The 25875-nt window shown below is 44.1% G+C and overlaps 7 protein-coding genes across 13 annotated transcripts in view; 3 read left to right on the top strand and 4 right to left on the bottom strand.

The window, feature by feature from the left end:
* Positions 1 to 3103, bottom strand: part of LOC108009731 (uncharacterized) — a 44420-nt gene extending 41317 nt beyond the window's left edge. Inside the window, exon 1 of the mRNA XM_017074314.4 lies at positions 2637 to 3103. The gene's annotated coding sequence lies outside the window, so the exon portion shown is untranslated. The remainder of the gene's footprint in view (positions 1 to 2636) is intronic.
* A 4986-nt stretch (positions 3104 to 8089) lies between these two features.
* On the bottom strand, positions 8090 to 18012 carry LOC108009642 (uncharacterized). Of its 6 annotated transcripts, none has more exons than XM_036813158.3 (4): positions 17787 to 17992; positions 16977 to 16988; positions 9747 to 9929; positions 8090 to 9041 (listed from the first exon to the last, which is right to left on the bottom strand). In XM_036813158.3, the coding sequence occupies exons 1-4, from the start codon at positions 17803 to 17805 to the stop codon at positions 8503 to 8505; spliced, it is 753 nt and encodes a 250-aa protein (XP_036669053.2). In that variant the 5' UTR covers positions 17806 to 17992; the 3' UTR covers positions 8090 to 8502. The 6 variants fall into 6 exon arrangements, with proteins under 6 accessions (XP_036669053.2, XP_036669054.2, XP_016929631.2 ...); XM_036813159.3 differs by having other exon boundaries at positions 8090 to 8993; positions 17787 to 17987; XM_017074142.4 differs by lacking the exon at positions 16977 to 16988 and having other exon boundaries at positions 17787 to 18012.
* lectin-46Cb lies at positions 12429 to 14088 on the top strand. Its single transcript, XM_017071894.4, has 2 exons — positions 12429 to 13062; positions 13223 to 14088. The coding sequence occupies exons 1-2, from the start codon at positions 12925 to 12927 to the stop codon at positions 14018 to 14020; spliced, it is 936 nt and encodes a 311-aa protein (XP_016927383.3). The 5' UTR covers positions 12429 to 12924; the 3' UTR covers positions 14021 to 14088.
* On the top strand, positions 14920 to 16498 carry lectin-46Ca. The gene is made up of 2 exons (XM_017074140.4): positions 14920 to 15150; positions 15590 to 16498. The coding sequence occupies exons 1-2, from the start codon at positions 14998 to 15000 to the stop codon at positions 16400 to 16402; spliced, it is 966 nt and encodes a 321-aa protein (XP_016929629.2). The 5' UTR covers positions 14920 to 14997; the 3' UTR covers positions 16403 to 16498.
* Positions 18013 to 18502: 490 nt separating the features above from the next.
* On the top strand, positions 18503 to 19151 carry LOC108008631 (uncharacterized). Its single transcript, XM_017072512.4, has 2 exons — positions 18503 to 18634; positions 18692 to 19151. The coding sequence occupies exons 1-2, from the start codon at positions 18527 to 18529 to the stop codon at positions 19085 to 19087; spliced, it is 504 nt and encodes a 167-aa protein (XP_016928001.2). The 5' UTR covers positions 18503 to 18526; the 3' UTR covers positions 19088 to 19151.
* On the bottom strand, positions 19117 to 20935 carry LOC108008630 (uncharacterized). Its single transcript, XM_017072511.4, has 9 exons — positions 20785 to 20935; positions 20635 to 20727; positions 20467 to 20576; positions 20320 to 20414; positions 20137 to 20265; positions 19932 to 20083; positions 19731 to 19875; positions 19410 to 19660; positions 19117 to 19348 (listed from the first exon to the last, which is right to left on the bottom strand). The coding sequence occupies exons 1-9, from the start codon at positions 20848 to 20850 to the stop codon at positions 19229 to 19231; spliced, it is 1161 nt and encodes a 386-aa protein (XP_016928000.2). The 5' UTR covers positions 20851 to 20935; the 3' UTR covers positions 19117 to 19228.
* Positions 20936 to 21043: 108 nt separating this feature from the next.
* Positions 21044 to 25852, bottom strand: dila (centrosomal protein dilatory). 2 transcript variants are annotated; one of them, XM_065863043.2, is made up of 8 exons: positions 25128 to 25852; positions 24847 to 25068; positions 23416 to 24790; positions 23241 to 23358; positions 22894 to 23031; positions 22414 to 22834; positions 21706 to 22361; positions 21044 to 21655 (listed from the first exon to the last, which is right to left on the bottom strand). In XM_065863043.2, the coding sequence occupies exons 1-8, from the start codon at positions 25152 to 25154 to the stop codon at positions 21229 to 21231; spliced, it is 3384 nt and encodes a 1127-aa protein (XP_065719115.2). In that variant the 5' UTR covers positions 25155 to 25852; the 3' UTR covers positions 21044 to 21228. The 2 variants fall into 2 exon arrangements, with proteins under 2 accessions (XP_065719115.2, XP_016927894.2); XM_017072405.4 differs by having other exon boundaries at positions 21045 to 21655; positions 23416 to 24796.
* Between the last annotated feature and the right edge of the window lie 23 nt (positions 25853 to 25875).

Consider the following 25875-nt stretch of genomic DNA (forward strand, 5'->3'; position numbering starts at 1 on the left):
AAATGAAAACAATGTTTTTCCGTCCGATTGCAGGTCCCTGGGAAAAGCCCCACAGATAAGCAAACAGCCAGAACAAACAGCAAAATGGGGACTAAGACAAAGTAAACAGGAAAAGCGAGCGGGGGGAAAACTGGGGAAAATGGGCGAAACAACCGCAGAAACAATTTATTATTTGTGATTTCCCCTCCTGAAAATCGAAGGCGAAGTGCCAATATGCAGGTTTGCCTCTACCAACTTGAATAAATAATGGAATCGGTAAGCAAGCGGACCAAGATGCTAAAAGTTAAGAGCTCCGTCTGTCCGAACGGCCACAATATTGACTGGATCCGGGCCAGCAAACAGATCTGAATAGACCGCCTGTCAGGCTGCCAAGATATTTGACCAGGAAAGGCACTGGGCTCACTCAAATGGGTGCTTCATTCGTCATCTCGGAGGCCAAAGGGTTGCCCGGAATTTAAGCTGCGAGATCTGCCACTTCTTGTGCAATTTCTCAATCACATCTAACCACTGGCCAGCGGCCAAAGCCCCAGTTGCACCCGAAATCCATGGCCAATGCCCCATTAGACCACCGACCTTTTTCTGGCCCCTGAACCTGATGAAATATGAAAAATTTCGGGGTGGCAGTGGTCGTTGGTAGGAAGAGAAAATCATACAGCAACACCAAGAGCTCAAGCCACTTGGCCCCTGGGAGTTTATGGAAGAGCTTAGCAAACAAAATTATATTCAATTTCCTTTAATGGCCACCATAAAATAGCAGTCAGCAAAAGTAAAGCCGGCCAAAAGCCGCCACCAGAAAAAAATAGAAGTAGGCGTTGCGCCGCGAACTTCCCAAGGCGGAAGCAGAAATCAGGACGCGAGCAGTTATCCGCCATCCTTGGCTCTTTTTGTTAGGTAAGCAACTTGTTTGAAGTACTCTCAGTACTTCACAATGGATTATGTTTAGATGTATGTTTATCGCCAGATATGAATATTCCATTTGGCCGGGCCATCAGAAGGCAGCAGCTGCCGTCGCTTGGTCCGCGTGAAAAGCGATTAAGCATACGCCATGGTGTCCGCTCCATTTGCCACGATTTTCCACGAGTCTCCTGTTTGCCTCTCAGCCGTGTCAACCAAATAGTTTCGCCTACTTACTGCAGGAGTGTTATTTAAGTTATAAAAAATATAAATATTAAATATTCTATGGGGATGGACCTGAGGATAGACTTATAGGTAAATTCTAAGTTACTTTGAAGAATATTTTAATATTTAGAAAAAATATCATAGCTTATCAAACAAAGGGAACCCCTTGTTGCATACTTTAAAAACCGTAAATGTCTGAGAAAAACAATCTTTGAATTAGTCGACCAACCCTTCAGTTAGATATTTATGTTACTTTGAAGATATTTACTATATACAGTCCCTTATCTTTCTTTAATTTAATTCCTCATTAATGAACTTAAACTAGACTGCAGCTTTATATAACAGAAATCAAAAAACTCTAGCTTATCAAACCACTTTAAATCTTCATGGCACATTTTAAATACTGTACATGTTTAAGAAAGTTAGCTTTTGAGTAAGTAGATCAATCCATCAGTTAAATCTTTAAGTTCTGCTACCAAAAGAGTTCACCTTTTTCTTCTTTATTGATGAAAAAATCAGCTTAAAAGCAAACAAATCACACGTACGATGTAAACCTTTTTTGAAGCCTATTGATTTAAAGTCCTTAGCTGCAAAGGCTAAGAAATCCCCAACTTAATCAAGTTGAAAGCAATCACTTACCACAAAAGCGATTTTACTTAAAAAACAAGGTAGAAATTATTAAAATTTAATAAATGGGTAAGGCAAAAAAGAAGGTTTTATTATTATCAGAGGTGGCTTAAACATGTAATTCAAGATGCTTTATAGACTTTTTGGAATAAACTTTAAAGGATACTTGGCCAAAGTCTTTTATATTGCCAACTACTGACAGAAGTGTGGGTCTTCAAGACTACAGAGCTTTAACTATGTCATCGCCCAAACCCCGGGCTCCTAAGCCTTGTGTAGAAGACAACATAATCCAATAGATAGAGTCAACAAAGGGAATGTTTACTATTAGGTTTATCGCCAGCTAAGCCAGGCGCAGAATAGGAATGGGAGGAATTTAATGCGAGCCCTTCGCATTTTTATGGTCCATTTCCAGCTGCAAGCCAGGCCTGAAGTCCGGAACCGTTAATACATCAAACTCGAGCGTCCTGACAGCCAACTTGCCGCATTCTTATCTGTCCCTTTTGCGGTTCCCGGATAGCGACACTTGTCGCAGGAATCCCCTTTCGGAATTTATATATCTATCTGCCCCCCAGCCTTAGACAATTCGATTGACATGAAATGAATTGTGAAATTAAACAGACTGCACAATGACAGCCGCAGAAAGGATTCCAGAATGGGCCCACAAATTGCTAAGTGATTTCGCAGAAGAGCCGAAAGGAGAGGAGGCAGCCTGCCAGTTGCCTGGCAATAAAGATGGTCCTTAAAAAGTCAACAGCAATGGGCATTAAATCGTATGAGAACGGTTCTCGTCCTTGGCTTTCTGTTATTTTAGCAGACTCTTCGGGGATCAACGCCTGTTTGTTGACACCATAAATGTGGAGAGCCCCTGGATGCCACATCCCACAACTTACCCCTCAGAATTCAAGAGCCCGCACAATGCTAATGCCATTGAGCAATTAGACTTTTCCGATTGCCTGGAAAACTATTCGCGCGCGGGCTTTAATCAAAAAGCATTTGAATTCGAATTTGAAGCGCACACAAATCGCACTGACACACACTCACTGCACCAGCAAATATCAATCCACAATTGCGCCGCCCGGGAGCATGCAACAATTTCTATTTTCTACTTTCTATTTTCCTATAGAGAACTATTTTTCTATTTTTCCATTTCGCCCTTCCTTTGTGCCGTACCACGCGGCGTATGAGCAATCAATTTGCATCGAGTTCGGCACGCACTGCTTCAATTATTCAAAAGACCGTTACACCAGTTCAGGATTGAAATCGGAGTATTGGGATATCGGGATGTACTTTATGAGGAGGGTTCCCAGTTGCGGAGCCAAGCGTCTGGTTAGCCAGCCGACGTCGCACTGAGGCTCCAGTTGGGCCAGCACCGCGCTTTTGGAGGAACCCACTGGCGACCCAATGGGTTCCACTCGAATCGGCGCCTGCGCCTCGCTTCCTTTGGATGTGTGGATGTCATTTGAAAAACATTGTAGCCGTTTTTCAATGGCCCCGAAAAGCAGGCAGCTTTGCGTGGCACAGTCGCTGCAATCGGAGACTTCAATTATGCATTACGTCCCTTTCAAGTGATCCAGGTGGGAGGTCGCCTCGAGACGAGTCCTGCCGTCCGTCTGTCCTTTCAATCCTGCCGAATCGCAGGCGTCTTAAGCCGCTGCCTGTCGAGAACTCTCGTTGGGCTAAAGGTGGCCACAGCAAAAACTAAACATGTCCCATACCAAAGGCGGTTGAGGAAAGTACGGAATGTTTTGGGCAAAAGTACGTGGCAGCATATTTTATAGAACTTGAACAGCCCAGAAGAGCTTGAAGTTTAAATCGTTTGTCGGTTTTTATTGCTAAAAGATGTAATAGTGTAAGTAATTGTTAGCAATAGAATAATAAAGAAATGTTTTCTATCTATGTTTTCCAAAAAATATTTTTTATGACAGTTGAAGCCCCATTTGGGATTCCTTTACCTTATACGTATATTATGGGGAAGTAAATATATTCCTCAAAAATTGACTAGATCTCTTGAGCCTATTATAATATTATTTTAATGTTTTTAAGATTATTATAGTTAGAGGACACAAGATATTAAAATAAAAAAACTATAAAAGTAGAAAAAACCTCAGAACATATTTTTTCTCATTTACGAGTATCTGTCCTTTTGTTTGGTTTTTGAAAATAATTATTTACCCTAGGACACAAGATATTAAAATAAAAAAACTATAAAAGCAGAAAAAACCTCAGAACATATTTATTCGCATTTACGAGTATCTGTCCTTTTGTTTGGTTTTTGAAAATAGTTATTTACCCTAACACAACTTGGTTTAACCTCGTTCAGCTCGTAAAGAAAATTCCCTATAGATTGACAGTATTTTTGGCTAACATTAGGTAGTCCTTATGAAAAATAAGAATATGTTTGGAATTTATTGAATGGCTGTTAACGAGATGTCGAGAACATATATACTACCAGAAATCAAAATTTTGCAAATGCGACACCGCGGTTAAAATATGAAAAGGGATGGGAATCAATAGTTTGGTTCACCACCTGTCAAAACAATCAACCCTTTCAATTGCTACTAAAGAACACTTCAGAAACACCGATGGCCTGCGAAACCGCACTCCTTCCTCTCAATTATTCCATTTCATTTCGCTGGCAATCCTCGGCACAGTCCCTAACATTAATCTAATACCTATATTTGCAGATGCAAAAGCAATCCCAAGGGTCTACCTTTGCCTTACCTCCGTTCCAATAAAATGCATAAAATGCGTGCACAGTTGGCGACACAGTCTGTCTAAATGCAATTTCAACTACGTCCTTTAGCCCAATCCCCCTTCCGAACCACTTTAGAGTGTATATATATGTATAACATTACTGCTGCCGGTGGAAATGGGCGACAGAAATAATTGAATTTGGCCGAGACGAGTTAAGAGGCGATTGCCAGCAATTGCAACGCTCGATTTATTCTGTAACATTGTGAACTAGCCGACTTGGTGGAGGATTTACATGGCTTCCGGGACTCCTTGGTCGGTGTTTTCCACCATAAATCCTCGGTTAGTCAACTGTCATGCTCTGAAAGTCAGCCGGAGGACAAAGAATCGCATTTCAGGGGCTGCTAATTATGAACCTCGTTAGGTGACCCTGCTGGTATCACTTTTTTTAAGCCCGAAAGCCCTTGGCCAAAACCCAAAACCCATTGACTACATCAACATGGGGCTAACAAGCATAATTAATGAGCTCCGGCATAAATCACCGGCAGGCCAATCAAAGTTGTCTCAATGCACATTCGTCAGGGATTTGGCAGAAATATATCGCATCATGCAGTTGCCAGGCCCCATCTTCACCTGACCATCTAACCATCTGACAATTGAGCAGATTCGAAGGCAGATCCCTGCCTGGGCTGCAATTAATAATCCCCTGAAACCCATCAAATGCCCAAATTCGGTAGGCCCCTTCCGATTCCGTAGTCCAATTATTCGGCCGAGGCTGTTGGGGCCACTTTCCGCTGCACCTTGGCTTTCATGGCACGTCTGTTGCAACATTGCCACATTTTTTCAGGCCCCTCCTTCAGAGTGACGTACGACTCTATTTGCGTCTTCTGCGACACGCGCCACTGGCTCAGATCGAGCACCGAGCCAATTGTCCTAGGGTCGGATGGTTCCCCTTCCCTTTTAGCCCTCTTTACATGTCCGTTCAGCTGACAATTACAACGCATTCGGTGCTGTAACTGTCGCCCTCCCTTGTTGCGCTTTTTTTGCTTACCAGTTCTAAGGGTATGCTCGAGCTCTATTAAAAATAAGTAACACTAGAATTTTTAAGAAAATGGTTAAAGTACTTTAAACATAACTAGCTTTCAATTTATTTATATTTATTAAAAGTTGTGTACGAAAGAATTGGGGTACTGTACTATGAAATCTAACTAAAGTTAGGATTTTTGAAAGATAATTCCGACTGGTATGACAATGTCTATAAGTATTTTTGATATCGTAAGACGATATATATTATGGCCTTTCCACGTAGCTTAATTTAAGTTTGCCTGTAAATTTTACATTATAGTCGAACGTTTTATAATAATAATAATATTATGGCCTTTATGTTTTGACAAACTAAATTAAGCTCTGCCCGTTCTCAGCTGCCACACGAACAGTGTACATCACTGAACTGTAAGCCGACTGTTGTAGACTCTTGTGACCCAAGAAAGTTGTTAGTTTTGGCAAAGAACTTGTTACAGTCTTAAACGTTTTTAAAATAGAGCAGACTAGTAATCTATTGTAGGATATCAGCTAATCTGTATATTTTTCCAAATTACTGAGTATTCCTTAGTCGAAGTCCTTGTCCACAGCATCTATTCCGGTTTTAGTTGTCGTTCGTCGAGGTGGTTTATTTAGCATGCAGCTGGCAAGACGCGCGTCAACGTCCATTGAGTTCCCCATGGATCTAATGGCTCCACGGCGATAAAATGCAAGAGTGTTGGTGTGCGCACGGCTGTCAGGGTGTGCGTGTGGGCACGTGAGTGTGTGTGGGGCAGGAAAAGCGACTTCCCCGGCAGCAACAATCAGTGGCTGTCGCTCGAAACTTCTCCTCTCGCGAATTTTAGTTGCTCTGCCGATAATATCCCTCGCCTAATTGCCCACACACGCGCGCATTTAACTTTTCAGATAAAATTAACGCCGTCGGGCAGTGTTTTGCATGGAATGGCGGTATGTTAAATATGTTTATGAGTGGGATTGGTTACGGTATTTGGAAAGGAGATATTTATCAGCAGGAGTAGTCATGAAGAACTTAAAGGCCACTCAAAAGTTCATTAAGCTGTTGAAAGAAAAGAGGGTACTTTAAAAAATAAATACATTTTTAACCAAACATTTTCAAATGAAATAACTCTCAAAGTTGTAAAACGTTCCATAAAAAAGGTGTACTAAATTTAAATCGAAATTATTTTAAGCGAATATCTTAATTTTATGCCACCCACAAAACTTCAAAAAAAGTTAAAAGAAAAGAGAGGTAAAAGAGTTTTTCCAAACATGACCGGAACCCCGCTGCACGCCATTTTGCTTGGGTCAACACGAGCTTGGAGCATGTTAAGCCATGATTAATACGTGTTGATAAACAGTTATTGTAATTAATCGCGCCGCTGGTATCGCTTAAGTTTAAATCAACCCGCTTGGACTAACCTAATTGGCGCGACTTTTCCGTGGCTGGCATAAATTTGAATTTGGCGCCTAGCGCCCACTCGCACTTACTCGAAATGGAAGTGAAATGAAAATGCATTTATCATTCGCTTTTCCAGTCAGCAGGCGGGTTTATCTGAAATTAAAAATCGCTTCTACCTGAATTTATGTCAGCACTTTGCTGCCAATACTTTGCACACATTCCGTTCGTCCTTTGGTCCTTTGAGGTAGTGCGTCCTATTGACGTTGCAATGCGCCAGGACCACTTGTTAGCCACAACAAACTTTTCCCATAATTAAAAGCTAACACAACTTTGGCTTGTGCTCGGCGAAAAGTTCACCGACATATCGGAGGACAAAAATGGCAGCCATTCTATTAGCCAATTTCAGCATGTTTCGGTCAATTTGTATGGATCCCAGCCATCCGACTCTATAGAACGGTCCACCTTTGTGCGAAAGTTTCACCTGGTCACGATGCATATGCAGAAAAGGTCCTCTAATAAGACAAATAGAAGGGAAAACCAAAAGGAGAGCGACGATGAAAACATCGGTTAATTTTGCTCGAACTGTAAAAAAAATTTGTTTAATTGAGATAAATAAGTTATACAAACATAAAATATTTTGTGTAATATGGGGACAATTTAAACTTACTAACCAAATAAGATTAGAATGACAATTAAGTGTAATGGTATTGTCAAAAAGTTAGCAGTAGTTATTCTATAAATGTGTCTTATATCCTATTGGATTAGGACAATCAAATTCATGCGTGCTAAATTTTCGAATTTTTAAACAAATGTGGCAAGTTTTAAAATGTTGTAAAGCAGAATACCAGCTACCAAGGAAAAATAGTAATAATAATATAAAATAAATATAAAAGTTAAATGAAATGCTTAACGTTTTCATTTGAATTTTTGAATAATGGCGCCAATCATTCTTCCTCTTCCATGAATATAAGTTAGCAATGTTCCAAACCATTCTACATGACGTGTAAAATGAAAGTGGAAAACATGTAAAATTAATGTGACCATAAAACCGATTTCCGCTACGTTTCGCGCTAAATTTGAATTAAACAACCAAAACCGCATTCAAGCCAATAGAAAGGGGATGAAAACTGCAATAATTCAGAAAGCAACATTTCTTTATGCTCTTACTTTCCTACTTGTAAGCCCGACTTAACTGCAAATAAAAGTCAACACTTCTCATTCGAGTCCAATATATTAAAAACACATTTGCAATGTATTGTGCAATAGTTAAAAGTACTTAATCATACATCTTTACATAAACAGAATATACGTATATAAAAGCATACTCAATGTCGCTGTATACAAAATATCAAATGCCTCAAACTAACAAAAGTGGACCGGAGCAGAACGAATGGGTTAATTACACTTTGTACGGACAGAGTTATGCTGAATTGCTCACATCGAAAGCAGCGGCTGCATATACAAGACAATCCTCCCGCGCGGTATTCGAAAAATATATGTGTAAGTGTATATTCAATTGAGGATTTAGCAATCACATTAGTGGCACTCGGTACATTGAAGCAAATTCCCTTCTGTTTTTGTTTCTAAAGCATTTTCACATCGAGATATTTTTAGATTTTAACCCCCTACTTCTGGCCAAGATGGAGCTTGCCCAGCAGGGCGTTGGCCTGCTGTCCGGCGGACTCCTGTGCCTGTCCGGCGGCCTCCTGTACGGTCTTCTCGACAGACTGGCGCTTCTGGTCGACGTACTGGTTGGCCTCCTGCAGCTTGTGGTCCACCGCCTGACTGGTCTGCTTCAGAGCCCCGTCGATGGCGCCCTCCGCCTGCTTCAGCTTCTGGTCCGCCACCGTCTCGGCGGCCTTCACGCTCTTGTTGATGGCGTCGTTGGCCGCCTTCTTGGTCTGGTCCACCGCCGTGGCGGCCGCCCGCTGGGAGGCCTCGGCCACGTTGGCAGCCACCTGCTTGGAGTTCTGGGCGGCGGCCTGCGCCTGCGCCACCGTGTTGTCCACCGCCTGCCTGCCTTGGTTGACGGCTCCGGCGGCGCGGTTCACGCCGTGGTCGATCGCCTGACCGGCCTTCTGGGCCTCCGCGGTGGCCAGAGCAGCGGCTTCCTTGGCTGCAAGAACGGTAGGGTTATTATCTGGGTAATTCTTGCGAAGAACTCCTAGAAATGGCCCCACAAATTTGGAATTTTAATCAAATCTGGGAATTTTTGACTAACAATAATAGCTTAACTATTATCTAACTGAACAAACTTAAGGTTGACCTTGTTCGAAGGGGTTATATCTATCTATATGCTTATTTTATTTTATATTATTTCCAAGATCTTAGCTTGTCTTTTAGAATTTTCTTCCTCACTATAAAACCACTTTCAATATTTATTAATGAGTATTTTTGAAACTGCGTGCGTCACTGGGTCTCATAAGGAATCCATTTATAATGTTCTGCTCTTCTGTTTAATGACCTAAAAACTTTTGCGTTTAAAATAAATTGGATACAGAAACGGAACACGTTTTGAAGAAATATTTATGAATACTGAATACAACATAATTAACAAAATACCCTATGCTGAAATGACCAATATAATAGTTACGTAAACTGCGAAAACGTATAATTAAACGAATCTGTAAGCTTAACACACTGAATTATTTGTGTGTTTAAGATTTTTAAGAATGCTTAAGTGTAATAGATTTTCATAAGCTTATATAGGAAGAAGCTTATAAGAAGAAGAGGTATGCTAATGCTTAAGGTATTGCTTTCTATGCATTCTATTGATTACTATGCTAAATCTTAATGAATTTCCATGCTGAATCCTATTATTTACTCCGGAAAAGATCCCAGTAAGGACCTCCTTCACTTTCGTACTCACCCGTGCTGGCGGCCAACTGCTCGGCCTCCCCCTTGGTCTGCTGCACCGACTGTCCCACCTTCTTGGCCTGCTCCTCCGCTAGTTTCTGGGCCTCGGTGGCCTTGTCGCTGGCGAGCTTCTCGGCCTCATCCTTCTTCTTGCTGAACAGGTTGGCGGTCTTGTCGCCGAAGTTCTTCAACGAGGCTGTGGATGAACAGGAAGATTATATTGTGTGTTCTAAGCTTTCCTTTGCTAGGACTAGGTACTTTGGTTCTGGCGACTGGGAAACATGCTGACTGGCCTTCTGGATGCTAACTAAGCTCTGAGCTGGCGCTAATTATAATTTATAGCCTGATTTTAATCAGCTCGATTAGCTGAAGATCAGAAGCGAGATTTGAGATTCCAAATTCCAGACAGGTAATTGCCGAAACATAAACAAAGCAGCTGGAGCATGAACTATTTACATGACTTAAATCGAATCGATTAGGCAAGGGACAGTTTTTTTTAGAAACTGCGCAACTAGGGGCTGCTAAAATCGTGATCGCCAGCCCCATGTCGTCAGCCTTAAGTTTTAAGGCACACCAGCAGCTCGGAATATTATTCGCAATTTAATAGAAATTAACGAGCGGCGGTTTTTTGCTGTCCCCCAGAATATGCATTCACTTGGAGTGACGTGTTCGGTCACTCAAAAATAAACATTGCGAATCGGTTTTAGAATAGAAACGGAAACTGTCGGAACTACCCGAGGAATTCCGTTCTCTTTGTGTAGGAAAGTAGGGTATATGTGGGTACTTATAAATATATGCATATGAGGCAAACAAAGCGCAAATTCGTAAATTATTCGGCGTATGTGATGTCATAATCGGGGAACCGCCAAATGAAATCGCCTCAGTTTTAGGGGCCTTTCTTCACGCTTTCTGATTGCGATCGGGAATGTGTTTATTCTAATTCCGCTCTCTCGGCAGAGAGACTTTAATGGCCTCTCCACTCGGCTCATTTCCAAATAATTTAGTTTCGGCCAATTTCATTCCTCACTTTAATGATTCCAAATTGTGCGAAAATAATAGTTTCTATTTAAGATTAAGGAATGCCTTGGATCGGTTGAGGTGTTAAAATAACTTGGAATGCCTAGGAATTTCCATATTTCATAATCTAATAGGTACATATAGAATGTATGTGGCAATGAACTTGCTTCATAGGTTGGGGATCGTGCATTCTACATTGTACAAATTCAACTATTTGTAGCATGCATTGCTTAATACATATATTTACTGAGTGCTGTTTTTCGAAATTAAAATCGTATTATAATGTATTTAAAACACACACAAGTAACGTGTTGAAATTACGAAATTAAAATCAAATTAATAGTATCTAAAAAGGTGGCCAAGTGAATAAGGCAATCACCATGTTGAATTGGGTTTATATATAATATATAGCATTTAGTATTCCTATCCTAATCCCCCGGCAGATTTATGAAATACAGTTTTTATGGCTTACACTCGTGGAATTCCTAAGGCATTTGCGTAGTAAGACGCATTTTGTTCTTAACTCTCTTTATTCGAGACTGTGGCAGCTTGTGGTCAGAGCTAAAAAACCGGCTAGAAGCATGGCCAGAAGGTAACACAATAAGCCCAAAGCCCAGACTCTCACAGCCTCTGATTCGCAGTCGTTTCTGTTTTTATATCTGCTTTTGTTTTTGTCGATGTCGTATTCGTATTTGTAGCGCAGTTAAGGCGCAGAAGCCTCGGAATAGAGAAAAACCTGTAGGTTGGGTACATGAGAACCCAGTTCGGCCGCCAGAGAATCGCTAAAAATGAATATCTATGAGTAACTGCGATTTGAGGTCTGCCGACTCGCGTTCCACACCAGTTCTGGGATGCCTAAAAAGAGCTACGACTACAATCCATGATGAATCGATGGGGCTACTGCGCTGTTGTTGCCGTTGTTGTTGATGATGTCATGTGGGATACAAATGCTCCATCGAGATACGATATACAGAAGTATTCGCACACTGAGGCAGCGCGTGGCAGAAAGTGGTGGCATGGCACTCACACGCCCCTTCAATTGTTTTGGCCCCCGGCACAATCGTCATCCGGGCGAAGGTCAACTGAGTCAGCTGGCAACGGGCCAAGAGGCAGCCAAAAGGATTCGTGTCCTGGCCCAGGGACAAGCCAATAGCTGATGTCATGGCCCCGCCAGGTAAATCAATAATCGGAAAGAGCAAGGGCAGGTCAGACATCAGGCCCCTCGGGCGGGTTATGCTAATGACTATGAAGTCACTGGATCTGATCGAATCGTAGAGCTTACCTAGCAGCTTTTTGGCTGGAAGGGGAGTTACCTGCAACTCCTCAAAGAGCAATTGGCACTTACAAACTTGCAGGCACACATTAAAAGAGGTATTTTTAAAATGGTACTAAGTAAATTCAAACGATAAATGGGCTAGGCCTAGGAATAATTTAAAGGTTTCATTTAACTGGAGTGTTTAGAATTCGTATACTTTCATAAGGATATTTAGAGTTCTTTAAAAAGGTAGTATAGATTAGAAAAACCAAATCCAGTTCCAAAATGTACACAATGGTCTGACCTTGAAGACTACATAAAATCCAAGAAATATTTAGTTTAAGTAAAAGATAACTTTCAAATATAGAAGGAAAATGGCAGGGTTATCTTTTATAAAAATAATGCTCTTTATGTTTATTACATAACAAGATTGCTAATTTAGTACATTACGAAGGTCAAAATGTATACAATGGTCAGTTTCCCAAGACTTGATAAATTGGTGTACTTTTTAGGGTAATAATGTCTACTAATATAAAAATATTTCAATTATATTTCCAGAATGTTACTACATTCCTAGTAAATTATATCAAAGGTACTTAGAGGGTTAAATTCACATGAAATTCCCGCCCCCCGTGACTTTCTCCGCCTTGTTGTGCTCTTCAAGTGTAGCTAATAGTCAATTAAACTGAATGACCCTAAACCTGACCCACTTGCGGGTGAACAAATTAGCCCGCGACATTGGCGCAGGCATTCCGGAGGCCTGAACTTGTAATTGAATTAGTCGGACGTTAGGGATGCCGCACTAGATGGCCCGCCTGCGAGGGGTTCCGAATCGATTGGAGCCACTGCCTGGAGCGGAGGATATAAGTACAGGAGGCGATTCGAACCCGGCCACTGTGCACCGGCGGAAGCGAGCGAAATGAAGCATCTACTGACCGCACTCGTGGCCCTGCTGAGCATCCTGCCGCGCGGCGAGGTCCTGGGAGGAGGAACGGCCTGTCCGCGTCGCTATCTGCGCAGGATCAACGGCAAGTGCTACTACTTCTCGGTGAAAAAGGTGAGGGGGAGGGGTTGGGATAGGTCATCTACTATTAAGCAATATTCAAAAAATAGAGCAAAACCACGACGGCAATAGATAGAATCCATCTGAATTTCATTAAATGATCAATTTTTCCCCCTGTTCAGAGGTACTAAATAATAATCTATCATACTCCCAGATGAACTGGTTTGGCGCCCTGAACAACTGTCTGCGCAAGGGACTCACCCTGGCGGATTTGAGCAACCAAAGAGACTTCGACGGAGCCGTGGGGTTCCTGAGCGGATTGGGTAATACGGAGGACTTCTGGTTCGGGGGCAACGACCTCTACCACGAGGGTCGCTTCCAGTACATCAGCAATGGACGGCTGGTGCGATACTACAGCAACTTCAGCAACGTGCTGCCCATGGAGCACTCCGAGTGCGACGACTGCCTGGAGGTGCGGATCCGCTCCCAGATCTCCATGGTGTCGGCGGACAACTGCCAGGAGCGGCAGTACTTCATCTGCTCGGAGCGCTACTGCCAGGATGCGGACGGGGGCAAGAAGCCTAAGCACCACAGCCACGAGCATCTGCATCACTTCCACCACGACATCGGCGAGAGTGCCGACGGCGAGGTGGAGGAGGAGAACCACGAGCGCCAGTCGCCCATCGAGAGTGGCTCCACCGAGAGGGACGAACCGGACTCGGAGGCTGCCGCTGGAGCGGTGGATGTGCCGGATGTGCTTGAGTCCGAATCGGAAACACCTGGTCCGGAAGGAGCAACGACCGTGGGAGCAGCAGGTGGATCGGGAGCAACTGCCGCCGCCGGTGGGTCAGAAACCACCGCCGCAGGAGTCACTGCTGCAGGAGCAGGAGGCCAAGGAGCAACCACTGCAGCAGCAGGAGCAGCTGTCGTCGAAGGAGCCACTCCCGCCGCAGGAGGAGAAACCACCGCAGCTGCAGCCGCCGCCGAAACTCCCGCACCTCCTGCTGCCTGAGCTGCAGAATATTGTCCAGCCGAATCCCGCATTTCTTTTCGATTACAAATAAACGACAGCAAATAATAGCAACCGAGTTTTGAAAACATTCCATATTTATACCCTTCAAATACTTCAATGAAATTAAAAGATTTAACAATTTATGCCAAACTAGCCATATCTTATGAACATATGACTCTAGCTTGCATATCAACTGGTATTTTTAAGGTAAGGCATGGCAACCTATAGCATAACTGCATTCAAGATCTTAACATATTGTTGAGTTCTACACCTTTTTTCCTATATGTGAAATCCTATGCATTTGCATAAATCAGCTGATCGTTTCTTCACCTGCTAAACGTTTGTGTTCGCCTGGTGTCTGAAATTAAGAAATCTACCTATTTGACAGTTTTCTCTAAGAAAAAAATAAGGTATTTTGGATTTTTAATTTCTATAGACATTTTAATTTGATTGTAGGGATGGTTTTTGATTAAATTGTTAATTTAATTTAGTTCAGAAGCTACACATTATTTTAAAGATCGAATCACAACCACTTAAAGATAACCACCTTTAAAAGAAGTTGGAGGAAAGGCAAAAAGGACACCAAACAATATGTTCTATAAGTCAAAAGTAAATCTGAAAGCAATAGGGGTTCAAGGCAATTATTCAACCAATTTAATCTTAATTCAGAAATCAAGTTCTTCATCCGAGATGGACGTCTGGCGACTACCAGCATAATTTTGATACTGCTGGAGAGTAGACAATTACCAACAGAAACACCAGCCTTTGATCACCACCATCACCAATGAAAATTAATCAATTCGATGGACCTTATCAGTCAAAGAGAATGCATTCCGAAACCAATGTGTTTGCTGAGGGGAAATTGGTCACCATTCGATAATGCAGATGTCACGCCCTCGAAAGGGTATATATAGAACAGGGGGCCCCACGCATGTGTACAGTTTGGCTGGACAGGTGCCTCCGTTTTGCTGGCAGCCATGAGGATCCTACCAATTGTGCTACTGACCTTGATAGCAGTCCATTCTGGCTGCGGAAAAAAGCAGAGCAAGAAAGCCAAGGACAAAGGCCCCTGCGGCAAGCCATTTCTCAAGGAGCTAAACGGGAAGTGCTACTACGTGGCCCACAAAAAGGTAAGAATAAGGGGAATAAAGGAATGTGGTTTGGGAAATAGTTGATTGAGTTAAAGAAGATATTCTAAAAACATATATATATTAACATTGAAGTTTTTTCTTGAATGAGGTATCATACCCTCAAGATATCACTCCTCAAAGATACTTTAAGAACTAATATCTAAATCAATATAAAAGTTTCTTTACGATATGGTGTATACCCCTATAGGGACTTCTTTCTTGAATGGACCAAATTGGAGTTTTATCAAGACATTTAAAATATTTTAATCAAAACTCAAACTTGATCTTGAATGATACTCGTGTTCCATCATTAATCAAGATTCCCTCGTGGATAAGTTAGAAGAGGTTTTTCTATCAAGACATATTAAGATATTTAAAAATTAGATATCTTAATCAAGAATAGTCTTTTTTGATAAAAGTGTGGATAATCTCTTGGCAGCTCAACTGGTTCGGGGCCCAGAACAACTGCCTGCGCAAGGGCCTCAACCTGGCGGACGTGGCCACGCGGGAGGACTTCGAGGCGGTGGTGCACTACGTGACGGTGCAGGTGGGCATGGACGACTACTGGTTCGGCGGCAACGATTTGCAGACGGAGGGTCGCTTCCAGTACATCAGCAGTGGGAAACTGGTGCGCTACATGGGCGAGCACGGCATGGTGGAGCCCACACATCGCTCCAACATGGACGACTGCCTGGAGATCAGGATCCGGCCAAATCGCACCGTCGTCCTGGACGTGAACTGTCAGGAGAAGAAGTTCTTCGTCTGCGAGCAGAACCAGGGCAAGTGCGCCGTTCCCACGGCGGACAGTAGCGATGCCAATGGCCAGCACCACAGCCACGAGCATCTGCATCACTTCCACCACGACGCGGGCAAGGATAAGCCGGATAAGGATAAGCCGGAGGCGGGGAAAAAGGCACACAGTGTGGAAAGCGACTCGCGGCCAGCTGATAATTCGAATTCAACGGAGATCGGGGTCTCGAAGGAGGCGGAGGCGGAGGGCACGACGGCTGGAGGTGAGGGTGAGACGACTCCGGAGGGCGGAAAGGATGGGGCAACCACTGGCGGCGAAGGCGGAACGACGCCAGCGGAGGGAGCGGGGGCTGGAGAGTCCACGGCTGCGCCAGATGCAGCCGCCACTACGGCGGCAGGAGTCACTGAAGCGAGCGCTGCTCCAGGAGCAGAGGCCACCACCGTCGCAGCAGCTCCCGAGGGGGGGGCAGCCCCGGAAACAACTCCAGCTCCGGCGGCCTGAACGCACTAACTTAACCACCAGGCGGACCAATAGACATCTAGGAAATCGAAGAATGTTTGAGCTTTCACCAAATAAATTTGAATTTTAACAACATGATGATCAAACGGCTTTGAATCCACCACAAAAGAACTTCGCCTTGAAACCAGTCCAAGAAATCTAATTTTATAACCCCTAGAGATGTAAGGTAGGGAAAAGCATCGTTGAATATATATAACAATATGAGCATGTTGATATCCACTGGAAATATTATTCGTTCAGTTCGTTCGAAAGAAAAGTTAACCATTTACTCACAGAACTTAAAACATTTGTTGGATGTAAAATCATTTCTCAAGAATCAAAAGATTTGATTTTCATCCATACACATTGGTTTCCGCATAAATTATAAAAGAAATGTTTTGTCTAGCGCGAATCGCTGATAATCCCACGGCATTCTGTACAAGATCAATGTGTTTAAAAAAGAAAAAGATGCAGCTACTAAAAATCGAACTACGCAGTCGGTGAGGAATGTCTAGAACTGAATAGCATTATCAACTAAGCTAATTTCGTGGAAAGTTCACCACTTGGGGTTACTTACATTTCGATGCATCTGTTTTGGCATTGAGTGGGAACAGATAATATTAATAAGTATATATTGAGTTTACATATAATCTGTGTATAATTGAAAAATAGATGCCTATCTCAAGTGCCAATGCTTGACCATACGGTTTTCAAGTGGAATCTAATGCTGAAGAATTTCAGATATCGGAAGCAGAGATGGACGATGGAACTCGGATTCTTTGCACCCACTTCAAAGAGTATGAGTGTTCCATTTCGTCTCAAGGAAACACCATAGAGCATAGCCCCTTGAAGACACGCGGTACACATACACGTTCCTAGATACGTATAGTGTGTATCTCTCTAGGCAGCTATAATTATATATACGTATCATCGTTTTGGGTGTGGGATGTGCCCGCGAGAACAGCAACTTGTAGTCCATCTGAAGCTACATATAACTGCGCCATAATTGGCTTACGTATCATCCACATCGTCGTCATCATCATCAGAGCCAAGCCAGCGGAGCCACGGTAGCAGACAATTAAGTTTTTGTTATTGCGACCCGTATCGGATCGAACACGCCCGGTTGGCCAACCCCACCCAAGCCCATGTCCGAATCCCGGGTGGCCAGCTGCTCCGACTCCCCGACTCCTTGGTCCTCTGACGATGATGTAACTAGTGTTTACTGCCATCCCATCCTTCCTTCCAATGCTGTCATATGCTAACCTCGATTAATGCACCACTGTATATATGTATCTTTTATACTTCCATATATCGGATACATACGTACGCTTAGATCTAAGATTTCTAATTTCAAAACTTTCACATCAACGTCGGGTGGTTTCTTTACCTGAAATCGAGCTGAACATTTTGAAACTTTTGCTTTTTCTCGGTCGTTAGAGTCGAAGAACTGATTTTCGGATTCTGTATTTGATCGGATGAGAATTCGAATTTGTTTTTTCAAATTTTTTTATGGCCAGCGAGTTGGGTATTTTTGGTGGAGCGCGTTTATTTTTAAACGTCCGACTGCGTCGAGAGCACAGAAACGTATAAAGTCGAAGCGAAAGTAGCCGCTGAGACCTGAACTCACAGAACCCACGTTGTTGTTCTGCCTTCGGGTGGAACCCGTTTGGCAAGTGGTGCCATATCGACCCAAAATGGTTGGAAACCTAGGAAAACCGTTGATATCCGGGGGAAACCTCTTTGGTCGGAATTGGGGTGGAATTAGTATTGAACTTCCCCTGAAGGGATTTCTCTGTCTCCCACGCTAAATATGAAGTTATATGCATTAAATAATAGATATAGAAACTATTTCTAAAATGCTTAATAACAATTGGTTTGTTTTCAAAATGAACTATTAAATTTTAATTATTGATATGGTCCAAGTTATATGCAGAGACTTTAGCCTGATATATTAAAGTCTAAATCAGCATAAACCAAATGAAAAACGTAGGAACTTAAAATAATGAAATTACTGGCCACTTTAATATAATTGATTGTACCATGGTTTAATATGGTTATAAGCTCTCCAGTAGAATTACCTTCATTCCAAATCCGTTCAGTACATTTTTATATAGCCAACTTAAAGCAATGTCTCTGGTATTGCGCATTCTCTACTGTCTTCCAATATTGCTGCTACCCTTGCATGTAGAAGAAGTTAATGCGAAGGGAATGTGTCTCTATTTAAGCGAGGCAATAGTAAGTGATTTTAAGACTATATAACTCGTTTAATGCTAAATGGTCGCTTTACAACAGGCGACTTGGTTTGATGCCCTGATTGCCTGCCAAAAGCAATTCATGTGTTTGGCTGATTTGGACACCGAAGTCACCCTGATTCAGATGGAAGCCAAAGTGCCACACAATGACCACGGCTACTGGTTCGGCTTGAATGCACATGAGAAAACCGGCTACAGATACGCCTCTAACAACAGGTCCATAGAGTATTCCCCAGTCAGTTCTAATCTGTTAAACGATGGGGGATGCGCCTATGTGAAACACGATGATGGATTTTACAAATTTCTATCCGCCAGCTGCGACGCGAAGAAAAGATTCATCTGCAACATGGCCGAAGAATGCGACGGAGTGAGCATGAGACCCAAAAAGCCGCTATGCGTCATAAGCCATGAGGATAAGGAGATTGTGGCCTATTAATTTGCTACAATAATAAATAATAAAGTGTCTTGGGGCAAGGCATAGATAATTATTTCAGTAATAATTGTATGACTTCAAATTCGTTAAGTTCTGGAAACTTGACATTCCTGAGATTCGATTCCAATGGCTACCAAATCCTACCTAGTCTCTGGAAGCTTTTCTCTTCGCTGCCGATTTAAGTTGAGATAGATGTGCCCGACATTTAGTTTTGAAGGCCTGAACCAGTCGTCCTCCAGGTGAAATGGCAATTAAAACATGAATCTATAAGCAAAATAACAAAAATGTACACCTAATGGCTCTAAAGTTTTGGTTGTTCAATCACCTCCAAATATTCAATCTCCTTTTCATATTCCAAAGATTCTTCCAAAAGTCCCAAAGTGGTTTGAAACTTTTCCGTGCCTAGGATGTAAGTCATTTCACCAATGTTCTGCTTGTACCACTTGGCGTAGTTGTCCAGATTTTTCTGAACATCCATGGTTGATGCAGAGGCAGCCCTTGCAGTAAGCAGTAAATGAAGTAGTGATTTCAGACTGCCATTAGAAGCGGTTTGCAAAAGTCTGTTTTTCAAATACTCTGCAAGTATAAGGGATATACAATGTATATGATAAATGCAGTAGTCTGAAGGAATCAAATTTATTCCTACTTTTAATATATGTAGTAGTTTCTGGACTGGCAGCACTAGCGATGGACTGCACTAGAATGAGGAAGAACTTCCATTGCCTAAAGGATTCCGAGTTGGACTGCTTGAAAAGGTACTGAAGGACTTCCTGGTGATGGCCAACAAACAGCTGTAAGTAAGGGTCAGTTCAGGAAAGGTGTAAGACCTTTTTAAGGGAAATATAACCTTATCGCAGAGGTGCTTCACAAAAGAAAGTTCATCTACACCCTCGTTGATCCAGGTGCTGAAGCTGGCGAATGCTTCGTTGATATTCTCGGCTCGGTGAAGTTCCAGCAGGGTGTTCAAATGCATGGTAATGCAAACACTTAAGGCATTATCTAAAGAATGGGTGATATTATTATTTTAGAACCCTCGTGGTGATAAAACCCACTTGGTATGGCTTTGCATAAAGGCTCCACGTAGCCCAAGTTGCTTATTTTGGGATTGCTAACGAGGCCGGAGTACAGATGGGTCAAAGCTGAAGTAACGATAGAGGTTAACCTCAGTGAAGACTCGGAATCTGAAGGTAGTCAGTTTAAAATACAGAAGCCATTAGCATTGCAGGAAAACTAACCATAAGCTGCGGCAAGGAAGATATTGGCAAGGAGCTCAAACTCGGAGTTCAGGAATATGATCATGTCCACCTGCAGCTCGTCGGAGTTCTCCTTGCTGTGAATGGACGTACTGATGAGTGGGCTTCAACTAGTAACTCCTAACTTACCTAAGGATGTACTGCGTGGCAGTCAGGATGCGGAGTTCCTGGAGCTGAAGGAGCACCCTGAAACTGCCGACATTCGCCGGCAACTGGCAAAAGAACCTGGCGGCCAGGAACTGAAAACATGTTAAGTGTAACTAGATATCTTTTTAAGATTTTTAACAAACCACTCACCCTTTCCTTGCCATTCAGAATCTTCAGTAGCTCGCGAAATTCGTCCTTTTCGTAGGATGCGATTTGTTGAATCCCACATTGCTTTTGTATGGTCTGCAGTGGAATATCTTTGGATAATTACGTTATTCATTATTTAAGTAAATAACTTACCCTGCAAATAAAACCAAAGCTGTTCCCGATATTGGAATAACGAAAAGAATCCTGGAGCACATCCATTTTGCGGTTTAATTTAATTTAATAAATTCATTCAAAACAACACTTTGTCTTGTTTATACCGCGTGAAATGTGACCAACGCATTATCCGCTTAAGATCCCATATATAGAGGAAATCGATTGTTATCTATCGATTTCTTGGCGGTTTTAAAAATAACCGTGAAAATTTTCAAACTTCAAATGTTTTAAATCCAAATTATGTTGTTTATTTATTAGAGTTCCTTGATTGGATAATTCTATTCTTTGCTTTTATATAATTATATTTTAGCCTATTGATTCTCCAATATTCCAAAGTATTCTTTAAATTGTTTTTTTTTGAGGTCTTATAAATTTAAGTATGAGCTAGCATAGTGCATGGTCCCATCTTCGAACATATCCTATCTATTTGACACAGTAATCCTTCCGCTGCTGTCGTATAACTGCATTAAGTTTTAGGCACTGCTGTCTGAGGCCATCGTTATCCCCCTTCAGGATCTCAATGGTCTCCTCCTGCCGCTGGATGGTCTGGTGGACCCGCTTTTGAAGCTGCTCCATCTCCTGCTTGTGCCGCTCGCTGAGCACTCCCAGTTCATTCTGGATGTCCGCGTTGAGGTTTTCCCGCAGCCTGTCCCGCTCCATAATGATGTCGCCGCACATCTTTTTGCTGTGACTGAGCTCCAGTTGCAGCTGCTTCACCTCCGCCTGGCTATTCCGCACCTGGGCATCCGCCTCCGCTAGTTTGCCACGGGTCTCCGCGTACTTCTCCCGCAGCGACTTCTCCACGCTCTCGGCCAGAACCAGGTCTTTCTCGTACTTCTCCTTAAGGCGACTAAAAAGGGGATTTTTTATAAAAGTGGAGGACATACAGGATCTACTCACTTAATCTTCAGCTCGTGCTCCTCGCTTTGCTGCAGTGCATCGGCCTCCATGCGCACCACCAGCTCGTCCAGCTGGCGATCCCTCTCCGCCCGGTAGTGTTGCCTGATGGCGTTCTCCTTCTCCGCCTGGGCCAACTTGGTCTTGTTCTCGTGCTCCGTCTTCCACAGCTCGAAGTCCGCCTGGTACTGCTGCTCAATGGTGTTGATGCGGTTCTGGTACTTCTCCTCCTGCTTGGCCATCCTCTCCTGCATCTCGAACTTGGCCTGCTCGAGTTCCTGCTCCTGTTCCCTTAGTGCATCCTGTCTCCTGGCCTGGTGATCGTTTTCCCGCTGCCGGATTTCCATCTGGAGACGCTCCTTCTCAGCAGCGAACTCCTCTGTGAGTTTCTGGCGCTGCTCCGCCTGCGTCCTTTGCTCCTCCTCCAGCTGCCGCTCGAATCGTTCCCGGATGGCAGTGCGCTCCTTCTCGATGATGGCCTCCCGATCCTGGGCACAGCTCTCGCGAATGCCCGTCTCGATCTGCTCGTGCTTTGTGCGCGCCTCCTCCAGAGCGTCGAGCAACTGCATCTGGTGGGTGCGCTTCAGTTCGGTCACCTCCCGTTGGTGATTGCAGTTCATCTTGTTGATCTCCGCCTCCAGGCCTTTAACCGTGAGTTCCTTTAAGGGGAAATCTGTCATGGAAATAATGAAATCCCTTACAAACCCTTACCTTTATCTTCTTGGTATTCTCGCGCACCCAACGCTCTCGCCGAATCTTTTCACCAGCCATGGTGGTCTCCTTGGTCCTGGCCAGTTCCGTTTCCAGGCGGTGCTCCCAGGCCTGGTTTTGGCTCTCTAGGCGACGGGTGAGGGCCGCCACCTTCTCGCAAAGGGATCCCTTGTCCTTGAGCAGCTGCTCGATGAAGCCCTGATGCCGGGTCACCACCTCCTCGTAGTGCTTCTTCTGATCCCGCAGCTTGGCCGCAGCGGTGGACTTTTCGGCCCGCAGGCTCTTCTGCTTCTCGCCGCGCAGCTGGAAGACGTGCTCCTTGGACATGTGGATGGCATTGGCCAACTCATTGGCCCGCAGGCTCAGGGCAATCACCCTTCTGGCCAACTGATGGTTGGGCAGCATCAACAACTCAGATAATCTGTATTAAAGGGGAATATTAGTTGGAAATCTCAAGAGGGTCTAGGATTCTTAACCCACTTGGGCACCTCATCGGTGACATCGGGTTCCACCACGAACTCCACCTCTGATCGATTGCTATCCGGCATAGAGCGACGTGTCTCCATCAGCGTCTTGTCGCAACTGCTCTCCACATTGTTAAGATAGGCCAAGATGTCCCTGTTGAGAAGGATTTATAGTGAAAAATTATGAACGCTAAATAAACAAGATTAAATGATGCCATTTGAAGAACTCCTTTTCTCACTAGTTCGATGAGATGAAACGATTTTAAAAAAGATATGAATGCTGTCTTATAAGACGAAAACAGTCTCGAATTTGAGAAGTTATGATTTTCTTTATTGTTTAACGGTTTTCTGAATAGGCCTTACTTGTACTTATCTCCACTTTCCGGAACTGCTCCTTCACTAAGGGTAACAGTTTCGGCGGTCTCGCAACGAGAATCCAGTTTCAGGTTCAGTTCGCTGGGAATACGCTCAGAGAAGTTATCTGTTAAGTAAATAAAGGTTATTAGTGATATCCTAAGCCCCGTAACCCAAAACCCACCCCTCTTCTTATCCTCTTCGATTTCCTTGATGACGGACACTATTTCGTCGTAGGTGGAGTCCCTAGAGTCCTCATTCGACTTTAGAGACATCTGTGAAGCTGTATCGTTGTCTTGACCCTCGTCCAGATCCTCCAGTCCCGGCTTATGCTTATGATCGTACTGCTTCTGATCCTGGATGCTCATCCAGCTGTCCACCTTGTCGAGATTGTACTCGGAGAGCTTTCGTTCCTCCCGCAGGTTGCCCACACTGATGGCCTTCTTGAGTTTTCCCAATGGAGCAGGATTGGCTGCCATCTTGTTCACCTTGGGCTTATTGCTCCTGGCAAGGGGATCCGCACTGGAGGGCTTCACGTTCTCCTTCTTCTTGCCCACAAATGGAGGAGTCGAGGCCACCTTGAGGTAGTTGTTAATCACGGATTCGGAACTTCCACTCCCAAATGATCTTCTATCGTCTTGCAAGGATGGTAAAAAATTGTTTTCGGCCCCAAAGTTCCTGGGGTTGGAAGCTGATCTGTAGGAGATGGCACTATTGGCAGAGGAACTAGTAGTGGCCCCGTTCTTGGTCTCGGAAAGATTGTTCTGCTTCTCCTTCGAGGGAGAGCCGAATTTGTCCAAATAGTTGGGCAGTAGCTCTATGTTGTTGAGGGTTTCGGTTCCCAAGTGGTTCTTTACCGCCTGTTTGTACTCTCTTATGACATTTAGCTCTGGAGTAGGAGCCTTGGGAAGAGTGGGCACCAGATCTGTGGGTTTGGGTTCTATTTGTTGGGAGGCCTCCACGAACCGACAGCTGGGCGCATCACAGGCACACTTGACCTCCGCTGCGGATGCCTCATTGGTACTCGTGGTGGAAGAGGATCGCGTGCTGCAAGTGCAGTTCTCCGAGGGACATTTTGGATACTCGTAGGTCTCTGCCAGAACCTCTCCTTCGGCGGCAGTGGAACCGAAGTGAACCGACTTCTTCTGACCAGCTGGATCAGCCTGTTCCACTTTGCTCAAGAAACTGGGAAGAGTTAAGGGACCCGGGGCGGAGATACTAGACCTGACTTCCTGTTTGTCATTATCGCAGTCACTGGAGTCCAAGTCGTTGTGCATATTGGGCTTACTGAAGGACACTCTGCCCGGAAGATCTGGCTTGGCGGTGCGCTGGAGGAGAGCCCCATTGCTGAGGCCCTGGGTTCCGGAGTAGGAGGAGTAGGATTTGCCCTTTTCACCAGCTGACATGGTGACCAGGAACTGCTCCCCCTCCTCGCTGCTGTCGGGGGTGCGCTTCTGGAGCGAGTAGTCCGACTCGGAGGAGTTGCAGGTGCTGCGGCAGAGCCAGCTGCGCTTGATGGGTTCCTCCAGGAGGGACTTCAGCAGGTCGTTGGAGGATACCTGCCGCTGGAAGAGGATGTTACAACACAGATATCCCAGGGGAGTGGCTTGCTTACCTTGGCGCTGTTTCTCAGCTCCTTGTCGCTGAAAAAGGTGCTCAGCCGACGACCGAACTTGGGGTCCGCGGACTGAGGTCTTCCCAGGAAGGGCGAGGAGCGACTGCGCTGCTGGAGGAAGTTGGCCGAACGAGGCCGGAAATGCGGACACGGACTGTGAAGAGTCGTCAGCGAACGACTGTTGTACTTGGGCTTCGTTTTCTGTCGTGTGGCGAGGTTTATCTGCGACCCAAATACCAGATAATCCCCTGGGGGTTGCGATATAAAGTCATAGAACCTACCTGCGAGCCCTTAAGACATAAATCCATAATAGCTTAAAGTTAGGCACTCATCTAGATAGTTTTTGGAAGCGACTGCCCTGCCATAGCCTACTGGTTTTCAAACAGGACTAACTCACTTTAGTTTGTTTTGGCCAACGCGGAAAACCGCCACCACAGGCATATCGATTAAACGCATGTGCTGGGCTAGCCATGAGGGTCAGGAGCAGTCAGATGTTGGTCAGCAATGCAACCCCCGAAAGGCAGGTGGGTTGACATGGTTACCTAACCACCTGACCCACCCTCGATCGCCAGGACAGGTGTCGCGTCTTCTTCTACATGACTCACTCCACTTCCACTCCCACTCCATTCAATTATTATTCTATAATATTCGTGTCAATCAATCACAGACTATCGCAAACCAGCGGAATCAAAGCAATTAATCACGGAGGGCAACTGATTGCGAGTGGAGCATATCGAAGCGAAGGTCACAGCACGGGGTTCAATGCTAGACACCGGCAAACACTTTCGGTTTTCATTCAATACCAAACACCACTCCCCGAACTCGTGGTCTTAGCATTCTTCGGGGTGGTATCTCCGCCGACTTATCAAGAACACCCCTGACTAATTGTAAACATATTTTAAATATCGCAAAAGAACGCAGACTAATTCCCCATGAATCAAATGTAGATATCGAGATAGCAAAACCCAATGCGCCATTAAGACCCTTCGAGTTCTAAGACAACACTCTCTATTGGTATGCCTCTGTATA

This window comes from Drosophila suzukii, chromosome 2R, assembly GCF_043229965.1.
Source record: "Drosophila suzukii chromosome 2R, CBGP_Dsuzu_IsoJpt1.0, whole genome shotgun sequence".
NCBI lineage: Eukaryota > Metazoa > Arthropoda > Insecta > Diptera > Drosophilidae > Drosophila > Drosophila suzukii.